General features: G+C 37.4%; 1 protein-coding gene across 5 annotated transcripts in view; it reads left to right on the top strand.

Moving 5' to 3' along the window:
• The window catches only part of ST3GAL6 (ST3 beta-galactoside alpha-2,3-sialyltransferase 6), a 66773-nt gene that overhangs the window by 13508 nt on the left and 26333 nt on the right, over positions 1-26932 (top strand). For 3 of the 5 annotated variants that reach the window (XM_015593008.2, XM_015593010.2, XM_015593007.2), the window contains exons 2-5: positions 7348-7507; positions 8548-8699; positions 22724-22823; positions 25035-25112. In XM_015593008.2, coding sequence (XP_015448494.1) covers positions 8570-8699; positions 22724-22823; positions 25035-25112 — 308 coding nt within the window. In that variant the 5' untranslated portion in view covers positions 7348-7507; positions 8548-8569. Of the gene's footprint in view, positions 1-7347; positions 7508-8547; positions 8700-22723; positions 22824-25034; positions 25113-25262; positions 25329-26932 lie in introns of those variants that run through there. The other 2 variants (XM_025050100.1, XM_015593011.2) reach the window with 2 other exon arrangements.

Consider the following 26932-nt stretch of genomic DNA (forward strand, 5'->3'; position numbering starts at 1 on the left):
ACTTATATTATATTAATATTTATATTTTTCACTTTGAGGGAGTAATGCAAAAAAGGTACATGTTTTAGTTAATCATGTATTCTGTATAATACACATTATATAATTGAAAAATAATAAAAGAGTGCACTTTAAACCCGTAGTTAAGAGGTTGTGTTTGGCATGTTTAATTATCTGTTTAAATGTGTGGCTATATGGACTTGCCTTTAGTACATGTGTGCTCGCTCAGCGCAGACAGACCTTGCACCCTGAGATCTTGTGCCATGTGACAGATGGATAATAAATACCTGTTGGATGGATGGATGGACAGATGGATAAATGCATGACAGTGCTGCCCCATTTGTTGGCCAGTTATTTCAATGAAATATTGGTAGGATAAATTCCAGTTGAGTTCACGGCTGCCTCCTGAAGCCTGGGAGGGGTTTCCTGGGAAGGTTTTCCTAAGCCCAGGAGCATTTCTTGGGCTGAAAGTCAGGGATCTAGAAGAAGTGATATCTCCTTGGCTTGCCTATGGAGTGTGCAAAAATATTTTACCAGTTGTTTTTGAAACTGGGGCCAGATGTGCCGACTCCATTGTGACCTCCAGTGTGCTGGAGTTCCTTCTTTTATCAGAAACCCAATTATTATTATTATTTTTTAAATTTACCTTCCTGGGGATAGTATGTACTTCTTTGGCAATATCCTAGGAGAAGAGACTTTGCCCTCCCTCCAAAGAGAAATGACCTCTTTAAATTTCCTTTTGCATTTTCTAGACTAGCTTATTTTATAGTATGAAGAATCCAACCTTAGTAAACAGTTATCCATATTTTAAAACATCTGCCTTTTGAGGTTTTCTTAGATTCTTTTTTATAGAAAATAATGTTAAAGATAATAGGAATTCCATAGATGGGTCTTCACATATTTGTAGATTCAACTCTAGTTTATACTTAGCAATAAATCTTTTTATGATGTTCTTGAGTTAAAATTTTCCATTAATGAAAATAAAACATTGTTTATAGTCACACTGTTTTTAGGTGTAACCATTTCAAGATCAAATGGTTGCATTTTATTGATTTATTGAATTGTTACATTTTATCAAACATTGACTCTGGCACATAGTAGGCACTTTCCAAACTCTTGATTCTAAAGAAAAATTTGGTTATCTTTTCGTGGGGTTGCACCTTGGATTATTTTCTGGCCAGAACATGAAACAAAGCATTCCAGAGAAACTTTTGGTTCGTTTTTCTTCTTGCTCAAACACTGTTTTTTTGTTTATTTGTTTTGTTTTGTTTTGTTTGCCCAGTTAGTGTGGTTATCAGGAAGAGAAAGTGGTTGTAAGATGATTTTCTTCATCTACTTTCTCTTCAATATGTTTTGTTTTCAACAGGATTATTATGGATAGTCCTTTTCTAGAAATTTTTCTTCTCATTTAAAATACTATTAACTTTTCCTTTTCAGAGATTCATAGTATTTTAAATATCTACGTATTCTTATGTGACTTGAATTATTAAAGGTTTATGTTTTAGAAAAAAGAAACCCTGTATTTAAAATGAAATTTCTATTAACCAATGCCACCCCAATAAATTTAATTTAAAAAAATTAAATTTCTAAAAACAATGGAATATTATTCAGCCATAAGAAAAGATGAAATACTGCCATTTGTGACAATGTGAAAGGATCTTGACATTATGCTAAGAGAAAAAAGTCAGATAGAAAAAGTTGAGAACCATATGATTTCACTCATATGTGGGATATAAAACTAAAAGTAACAAACAAACGTGACAAACAGATACTCATGGACATGGTGTATTCGTGGTCACCAGAGAGAAGGGGAGTGGGGGACGGTAGATAAGGGTTGGGGGGGTCAAATATTTGGTGGCAGAAGGAAATTTAACTTTGGGTGGTGAACACACAATGCAATATACATATAACTTATTGTTGAATTGTACACTTGAAACTTATTTGATTTTATTAACCATGTTACCTCAATAATTTTAATAAAATTTTAAAAAAATGAAATTTCTATTTGAAAGTATTTCTAGCAATTTATAAGATTCAGTGGCTTTGTAAACTGGTTTTTCTTGATGGGAAAAAATTTGGCTCCAAAATGACATTTAGAAAAGCAATTTTCTGAAAACAACCTAAATGTCTACTAGTTGGGGATAGATAATTTTGTGCTATATTTGAAAAATGAACTAGATCTTTATGCATCAATGTGGATGTATCTCAAAACCAAAAGTATAGCGTGAAAGACACAAATTTTAGAATATTACACATTTATTATTTAAATGTTAAACATTACTGAAAACAATATTGTATATACCATATAATGTGTATGGATGTGTGTGGGTGTTTGTATAAAAAATAAATGGACTGGCTATCTATCAATTCATGATAGTGGTTGCCTCTGGGAGAAGAACAGGGTAAGGAGGGGAAGAAAAATGTACATTTGAAAAAAAATCCCTGAGAAGATATGGTTATTTTGGTTTGGGGTTCACGGGCATTTGTTATATTAACATTTGGACTTTTGTTAACATTTTTGTAATAAAAAATTCCATGTAATATTTCCTAAGGGAATAAGTTTCAACTAGGAACCTTAAATTTATCAAGACTCTGAGAATGAGACGGAAGCTGTTCTAATGCATCTTTATTTCACGATGTCATTCTGTAAAAACTGGAAGTTGGTGGAATAAGTCTTGAACATGAGGAAAGCCCCAAGTTGACATGGCTCCTGGGAAGCCATCTATTAGTTTACAGATCAAGAATAAAGACCCAGTGGCAGACTGCTTCAGCTGAACCCTACCTTAACAGCTTCTAGCTTTGAGAACTTGGACAAGTCAACTTCTCTAAGCCTCAGTTTCTTTATTCAGAGACTGAGAATAACATTGCCTGTCTCAGCACTGTCGGGAGGATTATGAGTCCATGCATGTAGGCATGCAACAAAGATCAGCTATTATTATTTTCGATCACTCCTACAATCAGCAGCCTCAATTCTTTTAGTGTACTATTTTCATTCTCACCTCAGAAGCTTTGCAAATGCTATTTCCTCTGCCTAGAATGTTTTCATTTTCACCCTAATTGCATCTGGTTAACTCTTTCTCAAAGGAGTTCTTTTAGAATTCTCTCAAATTCTTCAGAGAAACTCCCTGTCCTTCCCCACCTGGGTCAGTTTCTAGTGGAACCACAAGTGCCTCTCTCCTGGATTGTTAACTTTTTCTTCACTACTGTATCTTTGGCACCCAGAACAATCTCTGGCATAAAGTAGGCATTGAGAAATTGTTTATTGACTAATTCAACAAAGTTACCCCAGAAGGTGAAAACTTTCAGAGTTAATTTTTTCAGGAAATAAATTTGACTCGATATGCTTTGACGAAAAGATTAACCTACTACTACGTTAGGAAGTAAATCTAGGATTGTATAACTTCATTAAAAATATATATATGTCTCATGTATTGGTTTAGTTTCAATAATAATTTTCTAAAAATGTAATTAATTAATTTTTTATGGTGACATTGGTTAATGAAATCCAATAAGTTTCAGCTGTACACTTTAACAGTAAGGCATATGTATATGTTTACACTGTGTGTTCACCTCCCATAGTTAGATTTCTTTCTGTCACTACATATTTGACCCCCTTTACCCTATTTATCTCCCCCCTCCCAATAATAAATTTTAAGGTACCCCAAAGGATGATTAGAGGATCATCTGATGGCTAGTAATATAAGTTTATCACATATTTTCACTTGCTGTGGAAAGCAAGAAGATTTCCAACACTCCAATCTTAAGGTTTGATTGGTTTATCTGATTGTTTACCCTCAAGTTAACTCACTTTTTTCTTTCAAAAACAGCAAAATAGGAATTAACAAACAGATGATACTGCCAAAGGAGCAGAATAAGCTAAGCTCAATCAGAATAAACTGATATAATAAGTAGTTTGAAAAAAGGGCTTTTGTAAATCAGATGGAATGTTACTTATAACTTTTCTTTGCTCCCCCTCCCCCTCTTATAACTTTTAAGTGAACTAAAACAGTAAACTCATTGGAAGGGGGACTTTCAGAGTTGGAGGAAAGGCAGAAAACTGATTTCTCCTTAGTTGTGGATTTAGTTACTCTGAGAGATAAACCTAAAGATACTGTAAAATTTGAAGAAGGGTCTGTGTATTCAGATATTAACATATTTCTTCAGGAAAGACATCAATAGGATTTTGAACTGATACAAGCCCAAATTTATTAGATAAGTATGGGAACAAAGCAAAATATGAGCAAGCAAGAAATGGGGACTTTTGAAGCATTGAAGGAATTTTTATGATCCAGATGGGTGGTAGGAAAATGAAATTCCAGGGCTTAGGAAAATAATGGAAAGCTCTACATTGAAAAAAAAAAAGCCTACAAATTTTAGCCTTGGGAGATTTCCCTCCTCCCTACCTTTGGAGACCCACATTTTTTAACACAAATCACTGGGAAACATTACTTTGTAAGCATACTTTCTCTCTGTTAACTGCAGAATACTGAAACTACAATCGCATTTTTGAATGCATATATTCATTCATTCATTCATTAGAACACAGTTTGATTTTAATTATTTGCCAACCTTGGAGTAAGAGCATCATTCTTTTTTTTTTTTTTTAACAGGTGTAAATAACCAAATTTATTCCATATGTACATACAGGTGTTCTTTTTTTTTTTTTAAATGGAAGTGAAACATCTCTTTCTGAGAATTGTGCAAAATTAGTTATTGCTCAGAAATATGATCTGGGGGTACTGCAAGATACTAAGATACAAACATTTTTGGAAATTTGAATGTGTAGACTCACAAAACCCTGCTAATAACCATTCAACCTATTTATTAATCATCTGCCCCAAATCATGGGTGAAGAGGACTTTTGAAGTCATGTGGTTAGAAGACTCTGCACTTTGGGAAATAATTGGTTTAAATAACATTCTAATTGTTGTAATCAAGCTACATCCTTGATACTCAAGACCTGCAGTCTTGACCCACAGCATTGGCATCACCTGGGAGCTTGCTAGAAATGCAGATTCCCAGGCCACACCCAGGCCTACTGAATCAGAATCGACATTTTAACAAGATGCTCAGGAGATGCCAATGGACATTAAAGTTTATTAAGCACTGCTGTTCAAATTCCTCTCAAGTTGTTTTTAGAAAAGACCATCTTTACAAACAAGTGACTCATTATCCAACAATGCAACACGTAGTATCTTTAGGCGACTTAATTGTTGGCAAGTTCTGTACTGAGCTCAAACCCAACTTCTTGTATATTGCATTCACTGGCCATCGCTTACCCACCTGGTAGCCTTCAGAACCTGGCTAATGCCTCTTCTTTATGAAGGCCATCCAAACATGAGAGTGGGCTGTCTAGTTTCTTCCCTTGAATTTAGCTTCTCCAGGTATAACTAAATCCCCATTCCGCCCAGCTGTATCTTGTATGACATTGAGGTTTCTTTACCCACCTATTCAAACTACATAATCTTAAAGAGCCCTTCCAGCTTCAAAATTGTGATTGTGCCTTTACTCCAGCTGACTATTTGTGGGTAGAAGATGAAAGAAACCCAGGAGCTGTACTTTCTCCTATCTATCTATCAATCATCTACCATCTATTTATTTTTTATGGTGACATTGGTTAATGAAATTTAATGTTTCAGCTGTACACTTTAACAGTAAGGCATATATATGTTTACACTGTGTTCACTTCTCATAGTTAGATTTCTTTCTGTCACCATATATTTGACCTCCTTTACCCTATCTTCCTCTCCTCTTTCCCCCTCCCCTCTGGTAACCACTAGTCTATAGTCCATGTCCATGAGTCTCTGTTTGTCCTGTTCATGTGCTACTTTTAGGTTTATAGCCCACATATAAGTGAAATCATGTGATTTTCAACTTTTTCTGTCTGGCTTATTTCACTTTGCATGATTATCTCAAGGTCCATCCGTGTTGTTGCAAATGGCAGTATTTCATCTCTTCTTATGGCTGAGTAATATTCCATTGTATATATGTACCACCACTTCTTTAGCCAATCATCTATCGTAGGACACTTTGGTTGCTTCCATGTCCTGGCCACTGTGAATAATGCTGCTATGAACATCAGTGTGCAAATATCTTTTTGGATATGGGTTTTCAAGTCTTTGGGTTAAATACCCAGTAGAGGTATTGCTGGATCATATGGTAGATGAATTCTTAGTTTTTTGAGGAACCTCCATACTGTTTTTTATAGTGGCTGAACCAATTTACAGTCCCACCAGCAGTGTATGAGGGTTCCTTTTTCTCCACATTCTCTCCAGCATTTGTTATTACTTGTCCTGTTGATTATAGCTATTCTAACAGGTGCGAGATGGTATCTCATTGTGGTTTTGATTTGCATTTCCCTAATAGCTAGCGATGTTGAGCATCTTTTCATATATTTGCTGGCCATTTGTATGTCCTCTAGAGAGAAGAGCTGTACTTTCTATACATTTTGGGAGAAAGATGCTAGGCACAAATTTATCATTATCCATGATTTCCTAAGGTTCCTAAGGTTCCTAATTCTGTCTTATAGTGGAGACTTGTGTTATAATAATAGCCACTAAAGAGCACTGTGGCCTGCCTTCTAATTTCTAAATGGGTCTTAGCTCTTCAAAAGCGAAATGCTTTTGGTAATTGTTTCCTAAGAATTTTTTTAAAAATAACATTTTTTACTAATACAAGAAATACAGAGCATGCAGTTTTTTATTTTGTTTTGTTTTGTTTTTTAAATCAGGGTTAGTCTTGTGTAAGAAAAGCTGTAGCGAGAGCATTTTGAGTTTTTTTTTCCAAAAATTTTATGAGGAAGTGGCCACAGCACATTCTTAAACTAGTTGCCCTTCTAACTAATTTCCCCTCGCTTCCTCTCCCTTCACTTTCTTGTAGATATTTTTATAATCCTTGCCCTTCTCATTCTCTGCTCTCCCTCCCATCCCTTCCTCTTCGGAAGATTTTCAGAGCAACAGTTTCTCTCACCTCCACATTTAACAATAAAGCTGTGTGTATGTGGAGAGAAGCTGAAAAATAAGACAGATGGTTCTTTCATCACCAGGTTGCCTTAGATTAATTGAGCTGAATATTATTTTTTTTTTTCAAGGAGACTGAGCTGAACCCTGTAGCTAAACAGTCATGAACTGTTTATAATATATGTAATATATATAATGTAATATATGCTACTGGTTTTGCTGTGAGTTTTTTGTTTTTAGTAATTTCATCATTTTATAAAGCACTTTGGGGAGGGGTCAGGAGTGAGTTTACTAAAATAGTATTTTCATTAAAATATTTTTAAATGGATTAAATTTTTCTCGGGTAGCTGAGCCATTCTTATAAGCATACTATCTTTGTGTTTTATTTCAGCACTTGCAAGTGAAGAAGCAGGGCAGCCTTCATCTTGGATAATTCTAGTAGAGAAGCTCCGACAATTTAGCACACAGCCTCCGGAGCATCCAGCACCCTCACAGCATCTTTCACCTTTAGAACAGAGGGCCATTGGGAAACAGATTCCTTAAAAGTGCAGGTAAGTAAAGGCAACACTGCCATTGTCTCAGATTTCTTAGATGGAAGTTTGAACATTTGAAATGTTCTTATACAATGATACAATGTTTCCACCTCTAGCAGGTGACTTTAATTTGTATACGGCTGCCTGTTAATTTATTTCTTACTACTTTAACCTGTGGCCAGAAGATCTCTGAGACTCAATGTAACCGATGACTCTTTAGCATACCTCGAAATTGAGCTATTGAAGTTTTAAATATTTTTATTCTCAATCTGAATGGGCCTTTCTTGGGACTGTTTTAAGCCAATATGGAAGTGAAAGAGTAAGAAAACTTGGATGTTAACTAGAACATTACATGCATCCCAACTCTTTTCTACACTGCTATTATTAACAAGTTGTGTAACTTAGGGCAAAGCATTGCCCTCTCTGGGCTTTTGTTTCTCAATAGAATGAACTCTAGTCCCCCCCACCCCCCCCACCCCCAAGAGCCATAACTTTATTAATGATAGAAACAGTACAAATTTCAAACTAAGCTGCAGTTACTATTTTGAAACACCAAAAAAGCGTCCTTGTTTTTAGATGGTTAATTGATAATTCCATAATAACATTTACAATATCATCATGTTGTTCTTCAGGACTTGGACTGCCTTTGCTCTTGACACATTTGCTTGTGACATGACCATTTCTATGTCCTTAACTTCCACACCTGTTTCATCAACCTCTTCCTCTTCGTTCTCCTCTTGTATAACTGGAATCTGTGTGTTTTCTTGAATGTTTGCGACAGCTTCACCTTGAACTTTGAGTTTCTCAGCAGCTGCTAGCTGTACTTGCTGAGATAAATCCTCGATCTTGGCTTCCCCCAAAACTATGTAGGTATCTGAAGCTGGCCTCTTGTAGACATCTGGCTTTGTGTTAACAAAAAGGCTAGTCTTAGATTTCCAGATACTGATCCTTAGTAACCTCTATAACCTGTTGAAGACCCAGTTTGGACATAGCCTTCCGTGCCTTCTTTTCCCTCCAGCTCTGTTTTGCTTTACTGACTGGTAGTTCATTGATTTCAGCTGCTGCTGCCCCGGGCTTGTTATGTGGTTGCCTGTGTGGAATCTTGCTCCTCAAGCTCCAGTACTGATTCATCACTATCCAGACCCTGTCTCAGCTTGGAGCTGTGGCAACTCCTGCTCTGTGGCAGGGATGGTTTCTGTGGCTTCACCAGGTATTTTGTGTAAAGAACGCGGAACCAGGGTGGTGGCAGAAAGAGAGCGAACGAGAGAGCCCCCTGTCTTTAAATGCTACAATAAATAATAATTTCATTAAAGTACGTTGATATAATTTTCAGACATATTCTCTTTAGTATTCCTGAAATCTCATGTGCAAATTTAAGATAGCAATTTATGAACTTGCTCTGAGAAAGCTCTGGAGTTTAATGTCTACTAGGACGTAGCTCCATGTTTTAGTCTTTCTGATTTGTTAAGATTCCTCAGGAATTATTCTACTAGCAGGTTTGTTTCATTACTACTTTGGAAATTGTTTTGTGAAGGACACTTAACTGATTGAGAACTTTAGACTTTGGTGGTACTGGCAACTATGGACATTTACAATGTTTTTGGGATTTAGTCTTTGAGAATCTCTTGAGCTCTTTGTCATTCAAACTGAGATCTTTCATGAGTGGTTTCAAAGACCTTTCCCACTAGGATTGCAGAACTGCTGAGATCGAGAACCTAGGCTGGAGGTAGGGCTGGATCTTTAGGTTTCTTACTGGCAGAAACATCTTCATTTAATGGAATCTGAGTTATAATCTTCTCGGTGATTTGTGGAACTGCCTTTCCTGTCAGTCTTTACATCTCCCGGCATCAAGAACATGGAAATATTTTGAGCATAATAGTGAAGAGCATGGATTCTGGTGTGTGCCTGAGTCCACGTTTCAGCTCTGTCACTCACTTGGGTATCCTTGGGTACATTATAACTTCTCTGGGCTTTAGTGCCTTCATCCGTATGATGGAGATGTTAAAGGGTGGTTTTGAGGATTAAAAGGATATACATCTAAAGCATTTAAAACAGTTCTGTCACATAAATGTTTAGAAAATTTAAACTCTTTATTGCCATCTGTTGCAGTGATTATTCTTCTGCCACCATTCTCTAGTCTAGGGCTGACAAGCGCTCAACGCTTCATTCTTGTTAGACATTGCTGAATGACCCTGTTATTTGATTCTGGGCCTAGAACACAATATTTGAATCATTCTCAATATTATAATAAATCTAAATCAGAGTGTAAGATGAAACCTATTTGCTAACTCAGATTATATGTAGAGTTCTTGATTTTATTTCTTGTTTTTAGACATAAATTTGATATGCTGATTACAAATCTGGGTTATTTGTTTTTATTAAGACGCAGAGCAGTTTTATTATGAAAAATGTAAAAAGGTGTTGGCTTCTATAGCCAGAAATAGGGCCTAATTCTATGATGAGTTTTGCTAATGAATTACTACTATCTTGAATGCCTTTTATTTTATATTCAGAAGCAGGTGAATAAGACTTCCTTCCTATCACAGATACTTTGAAATGTTGAAATGAATGTGCAGAAGTAATAGCTAGCATAGTAATGGAAGCTTAATTTTTTTGAGGCTATTCACATGATGTCAGGAGTTCTTTAGGATCTTTACCAGGATGTTATGAAATTGGATTTTAGTGAGGGCTTGGTGTATGGCCAGCTAATACTTCATTAGTTTTAAAAGAAGAATTAAGACAAGATTAGGAGGGTCCTTACCACATTTACCTAAGTGCTTTATATCTACTACTTATTAGGTAGCACCATTATTCCCATTTTACAGCTGAGGAAACTGAGGTATAAAGAAGTTAAGGAACTTCCCAGAGTCATACAGCTAGTCAGAGATAGAGCTGAGACTCAAACCCAGAAGGACTGGTAGTCAACCAGGCAAAGTTAACACATAATTATGCTGCTACCTACAAATAATAAATGGAATGAAGAAGATGAGAAGATGCAGAGATCAAATTATAGAAGCCTTAAATGCCAGGCTGAGTGATTTTATGTTTATTTGGCAGACATTGGGAAGCCACTGAAGGTTTTCCTGTGTGGTGGGTGACAAAATGAGAAGTAGGCTTTGAGGATTTTATGCTAGGTGCAGCATGTGGGCTGGTTTAAATAGAAGAAAGATTAGAGATTATTGCTAGTAGCTGAGAAGTAATGAGAACATGGGTTTAGGAAACAGGATTAAGATAAGAGAACACCTACATTAAAGTGTGATGAGGAAGAGAAGGTCTAGAGCACAGGCAGAAAAGATAGAGTGAGACCCAGGCCAATGCAATGCCATCCAAAGAAAGGTAGTTCAGAAATTGAAAACCACAGAGATCAGAGAGAGGACTGGAACAAAATGAAGACTAGTTAGTGGGTTATTATTGCACTCCCACGATGAGACTGGAATTGTTCTGGAGGAGAATCCACATGAGGATGTTTTTCTGTGCTACTGATGCTGCTACTTATAAGTGAGATAAACTTTGGCAACTTTAAAATTTTTCTAAATCTTGGCTGACTCTTTTATAATACGATGACATAAGACCTTACTCTGTTTAAATGGCCTAAACTCTAACGGTCTTTCCAGCTCTAGGATCTGTAATACTTGGGGCCAAATTGTAAACAGCAATAATTGGAAATGTTGGTGATAAAGTTTGGTGGATGATTCAGCTGGCACTTTTAGGTGAATCAGAAGGCGATGCAGAATGAAGTGTGTCCTGTAGGTGTAACCTGAGAGGAGTCCTCTCAAAAATAACGGTAGTATCATAGTCATACTGGTAGTAAATGGAAGGATAAGACTGAAAACAATATAGGAATAAGAATATCTAGAGAATTTACAAAGAAACTGCAAACATACCCTAGAATGGTGAGGGGAAGTTTTCTCAAAGCCACTTATTTTCAAAGTGGGTCTGACTAGCTTCATCAGAGAAAATCTTGCTGATAGGAAAATTTAAAAGGTCAAGCCCAAGAGACTTTTAAAAGAGATAGCCTGGAATTTAGAATGAGCTTCCAGTTCCTCTCAAAAACTATTTTTTGTGAAGCCCAAATCCTCTCAATGGCACACAATTCCTTTTTTCCTCTGACCTCCAATGGTGCTTCTCAAACACACACATCACAATTAAAATGCAGATTTGATTCAGTGGATCAATGGGTGGAGCTGAGATTATGCATCTCTGTCAAGTTACAGGTGATGCCAATATTGCTGGTCAATGAGCCACGCTTCGAAAAGCAGGGGTCTAAAATATTTAGCTTTTCTTCTAACAGCAGATAATCATACTCATTTTGAAACAGTGTAACTTAGCTCCCTCACCAGACTGTGAACTCCATTCCCTATATCCTGAAATAGATGAGTACACGTGCATAATGAGTGCTAAATATTAATATATTAATCAATTCTTACCTCTGCCAGTGGTTTGTGTTATTCAATGGTGTCAATAATTTGAATTGTTTTAAGTAGGTTTTCCTTTTAACCGAGACATTGAAGAAAATCTGTTTTACAGAAATAGGTGGTAGAATGCAGTATAAAATTTTCATATAAATTTAAACATATAGTTACTATATGATCCATGAGGACATAAGCTCACCCAAAGATTTGTACTTGAGTGGTCAATGTAGCTTTATTTACAATAACCAAAGACTGAAAAGGAACCAAGTGTCTGTTAGCCAGTGAATTGATAAAAAATAATGGTATAGCTTTGTAATAGAATATTACTTAGTAATAAAATTAATTCCTCCTACAAGCAACAACATGGACATTTTTTTCAAAAGCATTATACTAATTGAAATAAGCCAGAAATAAGATATATACTGTATGACTCCATTTATATGAACTTTTAGAAAAAGCAAAACTACAGTGATAAATAGATCAGGAGCCAGGAACTGGGGAAAGCGAGCTGACTGCAAAGAGGAACATGGGGACTTTGGGGCTGATGGAAATGTTTAGTATGATTTCAGTGGTTGTTACATGACTGTATGCATTTCTCAAATTATACACCTGAAAGTGGCAAATTTTATTATATAAAAATGTTTATCTTAGTAAAGTTAACTATATAATACTTTTTGAAGGACGTCTTATTGATGGGATATTAATAGAAAAAATAGAAAAAAACGCTCACTTTGGGAGAAGAAATAGATCTCTGGGAGAAAATCTGAATAAACAGTAGAAACATAAGAAGTCTCTTTAAAAGCTTCTTTGTGTATTTTCAATGTAGCTGAGTCTAAAGGGATAAATTTTGAAAACAGGAACTTCAGTTCATTTATTTTTAGTATCCAGTATAGTATACTATTAGCTGAATGAAATAGTCTATCCTGCTGTGCTATTAAAAAATAAAATTCTGCTGAAAAGTCATTTTTGTCCTTTTTGTATTCTTTGCACATCCAATTTTTAGAGGAGGATTCCGTCATCTGCTTTGGCAGCGAAGCTTTTGCTTTTAATTAGGTGAAAATATGTCTAAATAGGCTGAGGACAAAATCTGGCAAAAACATTGTTTTTCTAGAAGGACCGAAAGAGAAGAGTATGTGTGTATGTGTTTAGGAACTAATTGCCTATCATTGTATTAGCAGAAGAATTGGGAAAAGAGGAGAGAAAGAAAGTTAATATACATGGTCTTCTACCTAGCAGGAAGAAAAAAAATGATGTATTTAGAAATTAGCCAGAATGTGTACAGTTGGTCCAGTTTGTTGAAATTATATAAATTGATTTTTTGGGGGGAAAGCCCATAAGTCAACTTATAATTTTGTATTAAGTTACCCAGTAATGTCAGATTTTCCCCCTTAATTTGTATCAAATAGCTGTAGCTCAACCCTTCAGATTTAAATGTAGCCTTTTCAGGTGTAATATTGTGTATTATTTAATTTTGCATATGCTATTTTATGTAATTATGGCCTATTAAGCATTTGTAGGTCCTTTTAGCAAAATCCCATTAACCAGACTACTGATTCCTTAAGATTCATCTCTTTAATTGTGAAATGAATGGTTTTCATATAATGTTTCTAAGTATATTTTAATAAATGCATACATTTAATGTTTGTCATTCCCTTGCTTTACTTAAAAAAGCTATTAAGTGAATATATTAAGTTCATAATGTTATAGTTTAAAAATACAGTAATTATAGTTTCCTGTAATGCACAATTAAAAAAGAGACACATCTGGGTTCGAATTCTGGCCACTGCTCTGGGAATCTCCCTCGTCCACGGGGATGATAATATCCCTGCTTTCATTATCATGTGTGCAAAGGGCTGGGCACTTAGTAAGTACTTAATAACTGTGCTATATTATATTACAGGATCATCATCACCAGAGGGGGGAGGTCTTTGGTATGTAAATGAGGTTATAGACACATTTGGATCATCCAATTCATGTTAAGGACCACACTTAAAAGAGGGGTAGTAAATGAGTTAAAGAGGACTGGGGACTTTACATCTGTCACGGTGGGGTCCTTTGCCTCTCCCTTAAGGTTTGAGCTATATGGAGATGGCTAGTTCTAGGAGGCTTAAGAGACCCATGGGGCTGGACCAGAAAAATCTAGACATTAATACACAGCTAGAGCTGGAGCTAATGCTCACATGGGCATGTGAACAGTCATAAACTGAGCAATAAATACAAAGAGGAAAGAAGGCAGAGTATAAGATCTGTGGGCCAAGTTCATACAGTCTTGGGTGTGGGTCAGTGTGAGCTGAGGGCTGGTGGAGATCTGAATAGAGTAGGCCTCTTCGAGGGTTGAGTGGACACAGGATGTCAGCAGGGCCACCTGGTAAGGTTGTGATGATAAGCTGTGAACAGGGTAACCTGGCTAAAGGGGTAAGTTGTGGCTGAAATCCTGCCCATGCCAAGATATGTGCCCACAGGGTTGTGTGGTGTCAGAGGAGGTGTCCTTTTCTAATATGCACAAAGATGCAGGCTATCGGGCATTACTGTTGAGCAGCAGCACCCTGAGTGTGAGGTGACAGAGCAGAAGAGCAGAACCCCCGTCACTGAGGAAGCAGAGAGCATAAGGAGACAGAGTGGATGAGAAAAGGCAGGATCCTTAGTTACTAAAGAATTGGTAGTTGGGCTGCAGAGCTCCTGGGGCGGCTGAGAGAAAAGAATGCAGATATTGGAAAACTGGATATGATTCTGGGAGCCGGCAACAGGAACCCAGGTGTGGCAGATGAGATGTCCAGGGTCAAAAAGGAACCTGACCAAACTGTTGAGCTGCTACTCAAGGGCTCCTCAGGCCAAGATCAGCCCCAGAGCTGGAGTGGGGCTGAGCCTACAGATGGGCTTTATGGAGCGCCTGCAGCCAGGTCTAGAGGAAACTGGGGGCAGACAGGCCAGGCAGGCTGGTTCCATGCGAGAATGTGGAGGGTGTTTCTTCCTTGTTGTGTGATATTGATTGAGAATACCCATAGGGTTTTTGTACCTGGTGAAGAGAATAATATTTCCAGAATTATTGCTGAACATACTTTTTTTCTAGTAGGTTGTTGGAAAAACAAGCTCCTTTTGTTTTGAGGAAGAATTAGTAGAGTCTAAAAATAAAAATGACTATTTTCGAGCATCATTCCATAGGTTATTATTTTGTTTTTATAAGCAGTGCTATCATGGTTGCTCAGGGGCTCAGGAGTGTGCATTGAATAAACCAAGAATCCTCTAGTTTGATTCTTATGCATACTAAAGTTTGAGAATCACTGCTCTAGGACACTCAACAGAACCATGGAGAGAAAAATAATGGATTTACTGAAATTCCGAGGAATGAGGTTGGGAGGAATAATAGGGTTTTATTTCAGCACAGCTTGTGACTATAACCTTTCTCTCCATTTCACCAATCCTTAGAATCGATACTGCTTAAGGAGCTGGTGGGATAGATAAACGTTCTGTAAGGTTTAGTCTAGTATCAAAAGGATGGGTCTGAGTACATTTGTAAAAGCTTACAGGTGAGAGGCAGTATAATGCATGGGCTCTAGAGTCTTGGTTCTGATACTTATCAGCTCAGGAAAATTACTGCTTTTCTCAGAAATTCACTTTCCTCATTTATAAGATGGGAATTGTAAGTTTACCACTCCCCTCACAGGATGGTTGTGAGGATTACATGAAATAACACACCAAAAGCATTTATCACAGGCCTTGGCACAGGCCAAACACTCATATATCTTAATGATTCTAATTAGCCATTATTCATTGGGCATTTGCCACGTGCTAGGCATTTTGGATAAAAAGTTAATACGAAGCATCTAGTTATGGGACCTGTAACTATATTCAACGACTATCTACTTAGCATTTTCTATGTGACAGGTATTGTTAGAAGTGCTGGAAATAAAATAATAGACAAGACAGATAGTTCTTTTATGGAGCTTTCAGTCAGGTAGGATGACCACTGTAATATTTGTTATGGTCTCTGTATTTCTTTTCTTTTTCTCTCCATAGTTCTCTTGAGTCTCCTAGAACATAGATTATTAAACTTTAGTATGCATAAGAATCAGATTGGAGGGTGCTTGTTTCAGTGCACTTTCCTGAGCCCCAGGGATTCAGATCAAGTAGGGGCTCAGGAAAGTGCATGTTAACAAGCGCCCAGCTGGTGCTGACCCTTGGACCTGCCATGTCACTTTGGAGAATGCTGCCCTACAGCCACCTCCCTTTCGCCAATATCTGCATTTATCCTTTTGAAATTCCAGCCGCCAGCAAAGCACTGTCAGGAAGTTATAGATTAGAATTCTCTAATTAGAATTCTCTTTTGAGTTCCTCTCAGGCCTTTTTGAGAGACAGGATGATACCAGGAATAGAACCGTCAGAAAGAAGTGGTCAGACCCTAAGTCTATTTCTGTCTCTCAAACTGCGTGACCTGGGACAACTCACTTCAGAAACTTTCAGTTGCCTCTCTCATCAAGTGTTGGACATACAAGTGTTTTATGAACTTTTAAACTCCACACAAATAAAATATGCTTTTATTTTTAAGGAGAAGGAAAAACTTTTGCCAAGATTGAGCTCACTTTGGCATATGTAGATTATTCGTATATTGAGTTACAGGTCATAATTTAAGAAGAAATAAACATTTGATCTCTGCCAAATCTCACTCCTACTCTCCTTTGATGCCCTTTACTTACACTTTACATGAATAATTGCTTTTATGATATAAACTTTGTAATGGATGTCTTAAGGCTGGTCTTAGGAGCAGCCGCAGCCACTAAGTAGGCATCTGTCATGTTTAATGTCAAGACCTAGAAAACTTGTTTGTTTTGGTAAATGAAGCTATGTTGAAGGGCCTTAACATTTTTTTTTTTAAAAGCAGGCATTCTATATTAAATTCTAACTAGTTTTCCTTAGAGTGCTTTTGTTCAAAGTAAAATGGTCATACCATTTATAAAATTATAATTAGAGATTTTGTTTATTTGTGGAAGCTTTTTCCTGTGAGCAAACAGATGAACTATACATGTTTTTCACAAGGATATCCTGGCTGGCCTTAATCTACTCTGTAACTTGAACACAGACCCTTTGAATTGCCTGTGACATACTAGAGAGTGGCTAAGCTTTCTAAATTTTTCTAAGGTAGTGTATACAGTGGCTCTTCAAGAGTAGGTTCATTTTACTTTTTGAAGGAAAAAAGAATGTTTTCTCACACTACTTTGTTTTCAGCTAAACCACATATTAGTGAATGAAAAACAATAGAAATCTCGGTTACTAATACTTCCGTGCTCTGTGAAACAATACATAAATTTTCCAAACAGTGTATTTTGGGGAACAGATAAGCAAATTGAATTGTAAATAATGAGTGTTTGCCTTATCTTAGATGTAAATAGGTTTTTTAAAAATTGCCGATAACTTGTCATCTTTGTTGAGTGTTTGCATAAATGATGTTATTATGAGTAGAGTCTTCAATATTTAATTTGAATATTTAAGTAGGTTGGTAAATGTTTTGGCCCATGGTAAAATGCCTTCCAGGACAGACAGTACTAAACATATCCTATTTTCATGTTTGGATATCTATATGGCAAAAAACAAACAAACCATAAAACAAACCATTTTGCTGAGGTCAGTTCAGTCAAAGGTGTGAGACAAACCAAGTCCACATCAGCTCCCTGTCAGCACTGATAGCCCTCTATCTTGTCATCTTGAAGCATGGCTCATGGCCTCTGGCCAAAGTGTTTAATATTAACACCTCTATCACATATGATGAATTACCTTTTAGAACCAAGCTGGAGTCCAGTTCCTTGACTCTTCTCAATTCACCTAGCACAAGAGGAGGAAGGAAAGCTAACATTTGTTGATCATGTTGTAAGGGCCAGGCTCTGGGCTACCTATCTTGTCTGTCCGAATCTTCAGTTAGCCACTTCAGTGGTACGTCTAACATCCCGAATACCTCACTGTCTTGAACTTTTACTCTGATAATCCCAAACCTTAATTCTCTCCATCACTTGGATTTTACCAATTAATTTTCAAGAAACATAGAACCATATGATTTTTTTTAGCTCACTAAATATGCAATTTATTTCTTTTCACCAGGATGATTTAAGGTGATTTTAAAAATAACCCCTAATACATGAAGATAGCATACATTACAATGAGTGAGGAAGATGGAACGAAATGGAAAGAGGAGGCACAGGCCTGAGGGGATGTAGATCCACATATCCCTTACATGCTTTGCTCCTTTTCCCATCAAAGGATGCTGGGCTTTCTGCCAAAGCAACAACCCAATCACATCTTCCTGTCAGGCCAATAACAATACAACACAGGCTGCATTAAGGATAGGCTATGTCTCAATTTGGCTTTCCATGCATTTTACTATGGAGCAAAAGACAACAACTGACTTCATGTTAGTATATGCAGACCCAGGGAAGAGCCCCAAGACTGAAATCTTACCTCTGTGGGCAGAGGGCAGAAAAAAACAAAGAAACAGGTTGCCACGCCAGTCTAGTAACTAATAGAGTATGTTAAGGAACACTTACATATGAGACATGTCTTAGGTGGCTGAACGACAAACTGGATGCCAGTGTAACAGCAGAAATCTAGGATTAGAAAGATAAATACTTAGTTTAGTAGGGACTTGATTTGAGAGGTCACCTATCAGAATTACACTTATAGCCTGATTTTTATATGTTAATGTGGCCTCAGTCTTTGGAGCCTGTCCAGGCTGTGTAAACCATACATGCTGCCCGGGGGAGATGGTGCTTACAGATGTGAGGCAGTAGATATGGGTGGGAATATGCCAGACCAGGGCTATCTTCCCCCGTCTTTCAATAGTGTCTGTCCCGGTCTATTCATAATGCATTTCCACAGGTCCTGGTTGCACTGGGGCAACAGGATTCCCTGGAGACTGAGCAGTTCCCTTCCACCTGGGGCTGTGAAGTAACTGACTTATCCCACCAGGACAGCCCATTGCAGAAATGGTTCTCATTCTAGGGACAATAGGGCTTGGTGCCCTCTTTCTCATAGCTTGTCAGTCCATGGCAAGCACGGGGACTATTGCTGTGTCCTTTGCTTTCCCACATCTTTACTGTACTGGGTACCTCAGTCTGGGTGCCCAGCCTGACATATGGAGCAATAGGCCCCACAAGCTTGTCATTTAAATGTATTAACGTTTGGGAAAGCACCTTTGTCCACAGGCCAAAGTGGGTTTTCCACTTAACAACTTTATCTCTCGTTTAAGGACACCATTTTTCCATTCCACCAAGTCAGCTGCCTGTAGGTTATATGGAACATGGAGCCTCCATTCGATTACTGACTAGGTCACTGTATTTTTAAAAGCAGCCCTGCTTCCTTAGCTATGCATCATCTTATTTTGGCAGTATTGTGCCCACTCTTTCAGTGTACCCCAACTGCAGCATCAACTGACAGGTCAGTTGCTAAAGTGTGTATTTTTGCCAAGGTATCTGCTTCCTGGTTACCAGGAGGTTATATGCCTTATGGACAGGGACATGGAAGGTAAGATGGACCTCGTACTCTTGTAAGCAAGCCCAAATATCTTTCCACGTCTCTTGTCCCTATAAATGTTTGTTCATAATTATTCACCCCTTTGTTTCCATTGTCCAAGCCATAAAGTCATTCCTTTTAAAATGGCCCAACTGTCAGTACACAGGATCAGCAGTCAAGGTTCATGCATGAATACCAACCACACAGCTCTTAATTCAGCCCAGTGATTACTGTAATTTGTTCCTATTTCCATCCAGATAGGTCAATGGATGGTTGGATGGCAACTGCTGTCCGGATAGATGGATTATCTAGGCTAGAGCTGTCATTATACCAGGTTCTAGCTGGAATATTCCCTGTTCCTTCTTTGCAGATTGCAGGGGCTGACACAGGGATAAGGAAGAGCAGGAGCATTTGGAGTGTCTGTATATTCAACAGGGTTTAATAAATGCTGAATCTCTAAAGACAGAGGACTATTTGACAGAGGACTCTTCTTTCCTAAGTAGGCATGCTATTGAGTCATTGAAGGAGGCTGAGCTATGGCCGAGGCAGGTGGGGGAACATGTTTGTCCACCCTTTGATAGGAAGAGAAGCTCTTACTGTAATTGGCTGTTCTTTAGTAAGAGGTTCCACCTGCAGGAGCACTGTATTCATTGTCAATAATTGCTCTTCTATTGGGGTCTGTCTGATATCTGCCCCCTTCAGTAATTGAAACCAAAATCCAAGGAGCATTCTTTCCTTTTACTATTTTTGCCAGAATGTTCAGCCAGTCTTGATGCTAACAGAGTTGTAGACATTCTAATATCTTTTTTCTAGTTTTAGTTCTTCCTCTAATTTTCGAACCCTGGCTTCTGCTTCTAACTGGGTGTGTTGGTGTCCTGCCAAACTGCCCATGAGAGAGATAAGCCTACAGCTTTGGCCATAAATTTTTATGCTTTGACACAGTGTAGTTCCTCAAACAAGTGCATGAGACCAGTTGGCATTTTGGGGGTATCCCTGTACTCACAGCAGTCCAGATGTATCTGGTATACAGGCCACCCCTCCCCGCATGGATGTAGATGTCCAGCCTGATCTTTCTCCCACAGATGCTTTTTTCCTAAAGCCCATTTCATTGGTCCCTGGGCTGGCTTGCCAATTGTTAGTACACACAGACCCAGGGAAAAGCCCTGACACTGAAAATCTACCTCCATAAGCGGAAAGACCAAAGAAAGAAGGACCAGAGAAACAAGTGATTGGCAACTCCAGTCTGGCAATTAGTAGAGATTATTAAGAGAAACTTACATAGGAGGCATGTTGCGGGCGGCTGCAAGACAAAATGGATACCCGTGCCCGCCTGGCAAGTGCCAAAGAATTATATAGGGTAAAAAAGGGTGGAGAGGACAGTCATGGGTACTAGTATGTGAATGCTACCAGGTTTGGGGAATGATATGCTTGACCAGGTCAAGACAACAGCTTGTTCAGGAGCCAGCATTTAGTGGGAGGCAGGGGAAGGGGGTGCTGATTTATGTCAGAATGAACATTGATTAGGATCAGCAATCTCTAAGGGGGGTTTGCAGTAAACAATCTCCCCCTTCTGACCTGGGTCTGGCTTGTGGGTCTGGCAGCTGTCACATCACGGAACAGTCTTTTCCCTAAACTTTAGGTTTAGAAGACAAACTACAATAAAATACATACACAAAAATACTCAGCACATATTTTTGTGTCGTATGTTGTGCCAGATGCCTGTCATTTTCCATTAGTAGCCCAAAGAGGTAGGTTGTATGCTTTCACTGGTAAACATGTAAGGACGTTGGAAGAGGTAAACTGATTTACCTAAGGTCCCCCAGGCTGGGAATTAGGTAGAGATCGGCCATGAACCCTGTCTTCTGATTTCCAACCAGTTTGACTCTTCATAGGGGTGATGTATACTAAATTAGAAGTATGTGTAAACTAAATTTTGCTCATTTAATTTATATGCTTTCTCCTGACATAGGCTTCACTTTTAACTAATTTATAATAGTGGCATGTGGGGGCAGTAGCTGTCTTAATATCAGTGAGAAACAACAGCTGACAATAAGGGTGGCAAGATCAGCAATTTTGACCAGATAATCACCACAGGGGAACAAACAGCCCTACACCCTCATCAGCTCCAGAAGGTCTCAACTCTCATAGAGCCCAGCACGATAATGACATTTGTTAAGATGACCTTCATTATCAAGGAAAGTTAAATTATATTTAGTGTATTCTACTTATGAAGGCAAAAGATTTTAAGATTTCCATTTTTATCTATGTTACCAGTAAAAGGGAGACAGCATTACATTATTTCGAAATGTATCTAACCAGTCTGACTGAGGTTAACAGATATGGGTAGGAGTGAGAGTTGTGGTGCTCGCAATTGTCTAGACAAACCAGAACTTGATAAGAGATGTAAAGAAACAGTATACATGTTTAAAGTCACATGCATTGAAATAGAAAGTCTATTATGGAACCATACATATACATACACACACACACATATATATCAAATTTGTCTTTTGCTTTTAATTACATGTGAAAATGAGAACTTACTCATTTCTGTCCTTGAAGCAAAAATGGGAAGTAAATAAACATGTTTTAGTTTTTTAAAAAATATGTATTCTCTAAAAGGTTTTCTTTTTTTCTTTGCATTTATATTCTAGAATTGTGTCAAGTTTTTTGTCTGCAAATGTCAATGAACTATACTGTCATTTAATATAAAAGTAAACAAGTATTTAGCTGAATTTATCTGTGCTATGATATTGAAAAATCAAATAGGTGCATATAAAAGGCTATTAAAATTGAGGGTTTGGGAAATATTTTTAATAGATTTTTTTCTCGGTTTTTTAAAATTAGAAAAACTTGTAAAAATTATAATTTGTAGCACTTAAAAGTCATTTTGATCACTGAAGAAATGAAATGTTTATTTACATCTTAAGGCATATATTTACTTTCTATTAAAGGAGAAAATAGATATTGAAAAAAGTTTTGAATATAGAGTAGATGTGTAAAATTTGGTTCTGAATGAAAGTTTTTCTTATCTGACATGAGAAAGTAGTAGGGAAGCCACTAGCTTTGAAACTATGGAACTGTTTTGTGGTCTACACATACATTATGTTGTGTTGATTAAAGATAAGAGGATGAAGAGAGACAGGAAAAAATTCTCTTTCTGCCCATTTAGTTGGCATTTCCAAAATAATAGGCCTATACCATTTTTATTCTACTTTCCCCCTTCTATGTGTTTATTCACTAACACTTAAATTTGAGCCATTGGGGTAAATCCATCTGTATAACATTCTTGCTTTTTCTTTGTACTTCATTCCTTTTGTTTCAGGTGGGCCAGCCATGAGAGGGTACCTCGTGGCCATATTCCTGAGTGCTGTCTTCCTGTATTATGTGCTGCATTGTATATTATGGGGAACAAATGCCTATTGGTAAGTTTTCATTTTTGCTATTTAAAAATAACTTTGACACAGACACACAAATTATTAGAGGGACCTATTACAAACCCTTGCATCATTTTGAACCTTTTTTCGCTTTCCATTATAAACTTTTACCATTCTAGTATCTTGTAAACTTTATCTCTAACAGTTTAAAAATGATAAGCAACACATTTTATTGACTTTCTAATGAAGCAGTGGTGTTGCCCATCTTTGAGATATAACATTCTTTATATAATATTTCATCTCTTTGAACTGATGGAATACATGGACTCTATGGTACTTGACTTCTAGAGCCTAAAATGCTTGGTTAAGAGATTGTTGATAAAATGTGGACACTACATATGGTTTTCTTTATTTAAAACAATCTGCTTTTTATCCTTTTCTCTTTTGTCAATCCTTTGTCTAGGAATAAAGTTTTGATGACCTTTAAATCCTAAGTGGGTGGTAGTGTATGTCTATGTCAAAATAAATCACATGACAACTTCCCATCTTGGACAAAGTTTAGTATTCTTTGCCAGTGTTTCAATAATAGATCCTAGATCATGTTTCCAGCCTGTGCTCACTATATAAAAAAACAGCTACTTCTGCATTTAATGTCATCACTGGCTGACTACAAAATAATTGAAATGCTTTTCATAGAAGGAAGTTAACCATATAGTCACTGGAAAAAACCCAGTGCCAGGTGGGTGGATTTAGCTGTAAGTTTTAGGCTTTGGATTTAAATGTGCTAGAGAATTCGAAGTCTGATTATACACTACATGAAAATTATACCACAGGAATCTCCCTCCATTTCTGCCACATCCTGTCTCTGTCCCACACTTAGTAATGGAAAACAAGAACAGAAGAAAAAGCAAGAAGCTTACTAGATTGCTACTTCCCTACAAATTTTATTGTTGGTTACAGGGGTAATGATAAAGAAGTCAATGAAAAGGGTCTGAATTGAGCAGTCTTTTATCATCAGAATTTGAGGGGTGTTCATGTCACTCCTAAGCTAACACTTTACTCCAGTTACAGAAAGTACCCTGGGCAGTTACCTCAGATGGGTATTTGTGCTGTGAACTTGCTTCCTTAACAACTATTTAAGACAGGTTATTGTCTTTTTTTTTTTTTTTAAAGCCACCCGAAGTTTGTCTTTACAACCCAAAATAGTTTGGTTTCTATCTCTTAATAACCTTAGACATCAGATAGTATACTTCATCTTGTCCTCTAAATATAATTTAGTTTTTGTGACCTGATGTGCCGGTCCACTATATTTATGTATCTTCCTTACATGTAAATCAGGGAATTCTTGCCATTTGTGGTATTCACAAAAGATGTTTCTCTGCATAAGGGCGTTACTAGCCTTATGGTTTAAAAACCTAGCAGTTCTAACTATGAAGATTTGGTATCCCTCCAAAATTGAAAATTGAGTCTATTCATGAAGAGTTTAGACTGTTTCTTCCAGTTTGAATCCTATGAATTATATAAGAAAAGTGATTAGTTTTCTTTTTAGATTAATTCTTCAGATAATTGATGATCATTAATATGTTCTTACATTAAGCTGTTTTCCTCTTTCCTGGCTAAATCTGGATCCTGCCACCCTATCCCCTTCATTTATTTTTGTTTTCTGTCTTGTTTCACAATACCCTTTTAAATTGTGGAGACAACTGCTCCATTCAGGAGACACACAGGGCCTAACCTGTGTCAGGAACAGAGGAGAGTTAGATATGACTCTAAGTAGTGTGATTCGTGGAGTCACCAGATCACAAGGCAGGGTCTGTGGAACCTGCTCAGGTTAGTGTTTCTGTGGTATCCGCTGCTAGTAGGTATCCCAGATGTGACAGGAAGGTCCTGCTTGTGCACTTGGTGTGAGCTGGGTTTCTCAGGCTTTTGGGAACTTGTAAAAAGCAAGCCAGATTGTGGCTTCCATAGTGCAGTAATCCAAGTGCTTCTCAGAGGGTCCTCTGGTTCACTGTTCTTTGAATTACTTGTGGGTTGCTAATCATCTCAGCCTTTTCTACCTCTCTTGCCTTGCATCCATGAATTCGCAAATACAAGCAGGACCTGGTGAAGGTACCGTCATACCTTGGCCTGCTGTGAGGATTCGTATTTCCTGCCTGAGAGGCCTCTCTTGGTGGCACCAAGTGCGTTCCCAGGGCATTTGCTTACCTTTGGGTGGCTGCCCGGTCCTGCTTTCTGACTGACACTATTTTTGTCTCATAGGGTGCCACCTGTGGAAATGAAACGGAGAAATAAGATCCAGCCTTGTTTATCAAAGCCAGCTTTTGCCTCTCTCCTGAGGTAAAAATAAAAAAGAAATTGTGGCGTACAAAATGTTTGCAATCATTTTCCACACTGTTTACTTTTTTTTCATATAAGTCTTAGTGGTATAAAGTGGACTCCCTATATTTAAGGAAGAACTTGAGTATCTTCTCTTTTTGTACTTGTTAGAGCTCTGCATATGATTTAAGAAACGACAGTGAAGGACTCAATCAGATCAGTGTTCTTTTCACACAGGTGAGATTAGAGAGGTCTATTTGTGTTCAATAATAAAAAGTGAACTGTTTTTTTAGGGTTTTCCACCCCCTTGTCTTCCTATGTTGTTTTCCATTCTTTTTATTTTGTGGTTTTTCCCTTGCCTACAGGTTAAACTTTACAGTTAGAAAATTTTCCTGAATTTTAATGAACTACATATTCATCTACATAGAATGTAAATAGTGATTTTTCATTATGGTTGTCAGGACTGTGTGGAATTTACTCTTCCATCCACAAAAATTTTTCTTCTCTGTCACCCCAGCTTTGCCAGATTGCTGGTCAAAAATGATTCTCAATAAATAGAAATAAATGGCGATCTGGTATGGGCATGTTTAATTGTGTAAAATAGGTATAAGTTTTTCAGCATTATATCCATTAAGGATCAAAAATTCACATGTTCTTATTTTCTTCTATTATATTACTGCACCTTTCCATTACTAGTTCCTTGCCTTTTGGGGGCTACAGATCTCCTTAAAAGCAACCAACTCTCTGGAAAACCGTAGATACATAAAATATTTCTGCATATGTTTGTAGGTGTGTCATGGCAGTTTGTAACCTGTCCATGCGGGTGTGTCCAGTTAGGGTCACTAAAAAACTAGAAGAGTGATTTTATACTTTTTCAACCATGGCCCATAGTAAGAAATACATTTTACTTTGTAACTTAATATACACGCATATTTATAATAAGAAAAGAAAGCTTTTTTATCATTTGTAGTTAAGATGATCTGTGTTCTGTTCTATTTACTTCTTAAAAATATGCTGATTGTAACTCACAAAATTGATTTCATAAACTAAATATGGGTTGCAGACTGCAGGTTTAAAATACTGCTCTAGAATCAAGGTACTCTTCAACTTCAGTGAAAAAAAAAAAAAGATATTTCCTTTTAAGAAAACCTAAAAGGGTTAAAGTATTTATGTGAGATTGCTTATTAGCAGGTGTAGAAGTCTACAATTTAAGTGACAAGTAGATTTACATTTATCATGTGAATAGTACTCTGAGGGCAGCGCTATCTCTTTTGCCAGTAATGATCAGAAGAAGCCCTCCTAGGAAACCTGGAGGTGTTACCTGCAGTGCTGCGAGTGCATCCTTCCTTAGGTGTGGATTTCAGCTCTGTCAGATCTGGGTTATTCACCCCACATAATACTGTATAGTTACTTCACTTCTCATAGCTTCAGTTTCTTTATCTGAAAGGAAATAGACTTTACTTACCTTTCCAGGCTTTTATAGATGTAACAGCAGCAGAAATGTAATGTAATATAATACTTGGTAATAGAATACAATGTAATATAGTACAATGTAATGTGTAATTATTACAGATTGAGGCTGGTACTTATTGAGTCCCTACTGTGTGAGAGACATGGTTTGAAACAATTATTTCATTTAGAAATAAAATGTAAGTCATCTAGTGCAAGGTCTGGCTGGCAATAGACATTAATGATCACCCCACCAACTCCAAAGAAGAGTCCTTTATTGCCTTGTCCTCAGGGTACAAAGTCATCTGTGGTTCCCTTTCCCAGGGAAGACTGAGAAGATCTTGAGCTTCTTCTCAATCTTAAGTCAGGTGACCTGACGCTTCCTCTCCCAG

This window comes from Pteropus alecto, unplaced genomic scaffold, assembly GCF_000325575.1.
Source record: "Pteropus alecto unplaced genomic scaffold, ASM32557v1 scaffold164, whole genome shotgun sequence".
Classification (NCBI taxonomy): domain Eukaryota; kingdom Metazoa; phylum Chordata; class Mammalia; order Chiroptera; family Pteropodidae; genus Pteropus; species Pteropus alecto.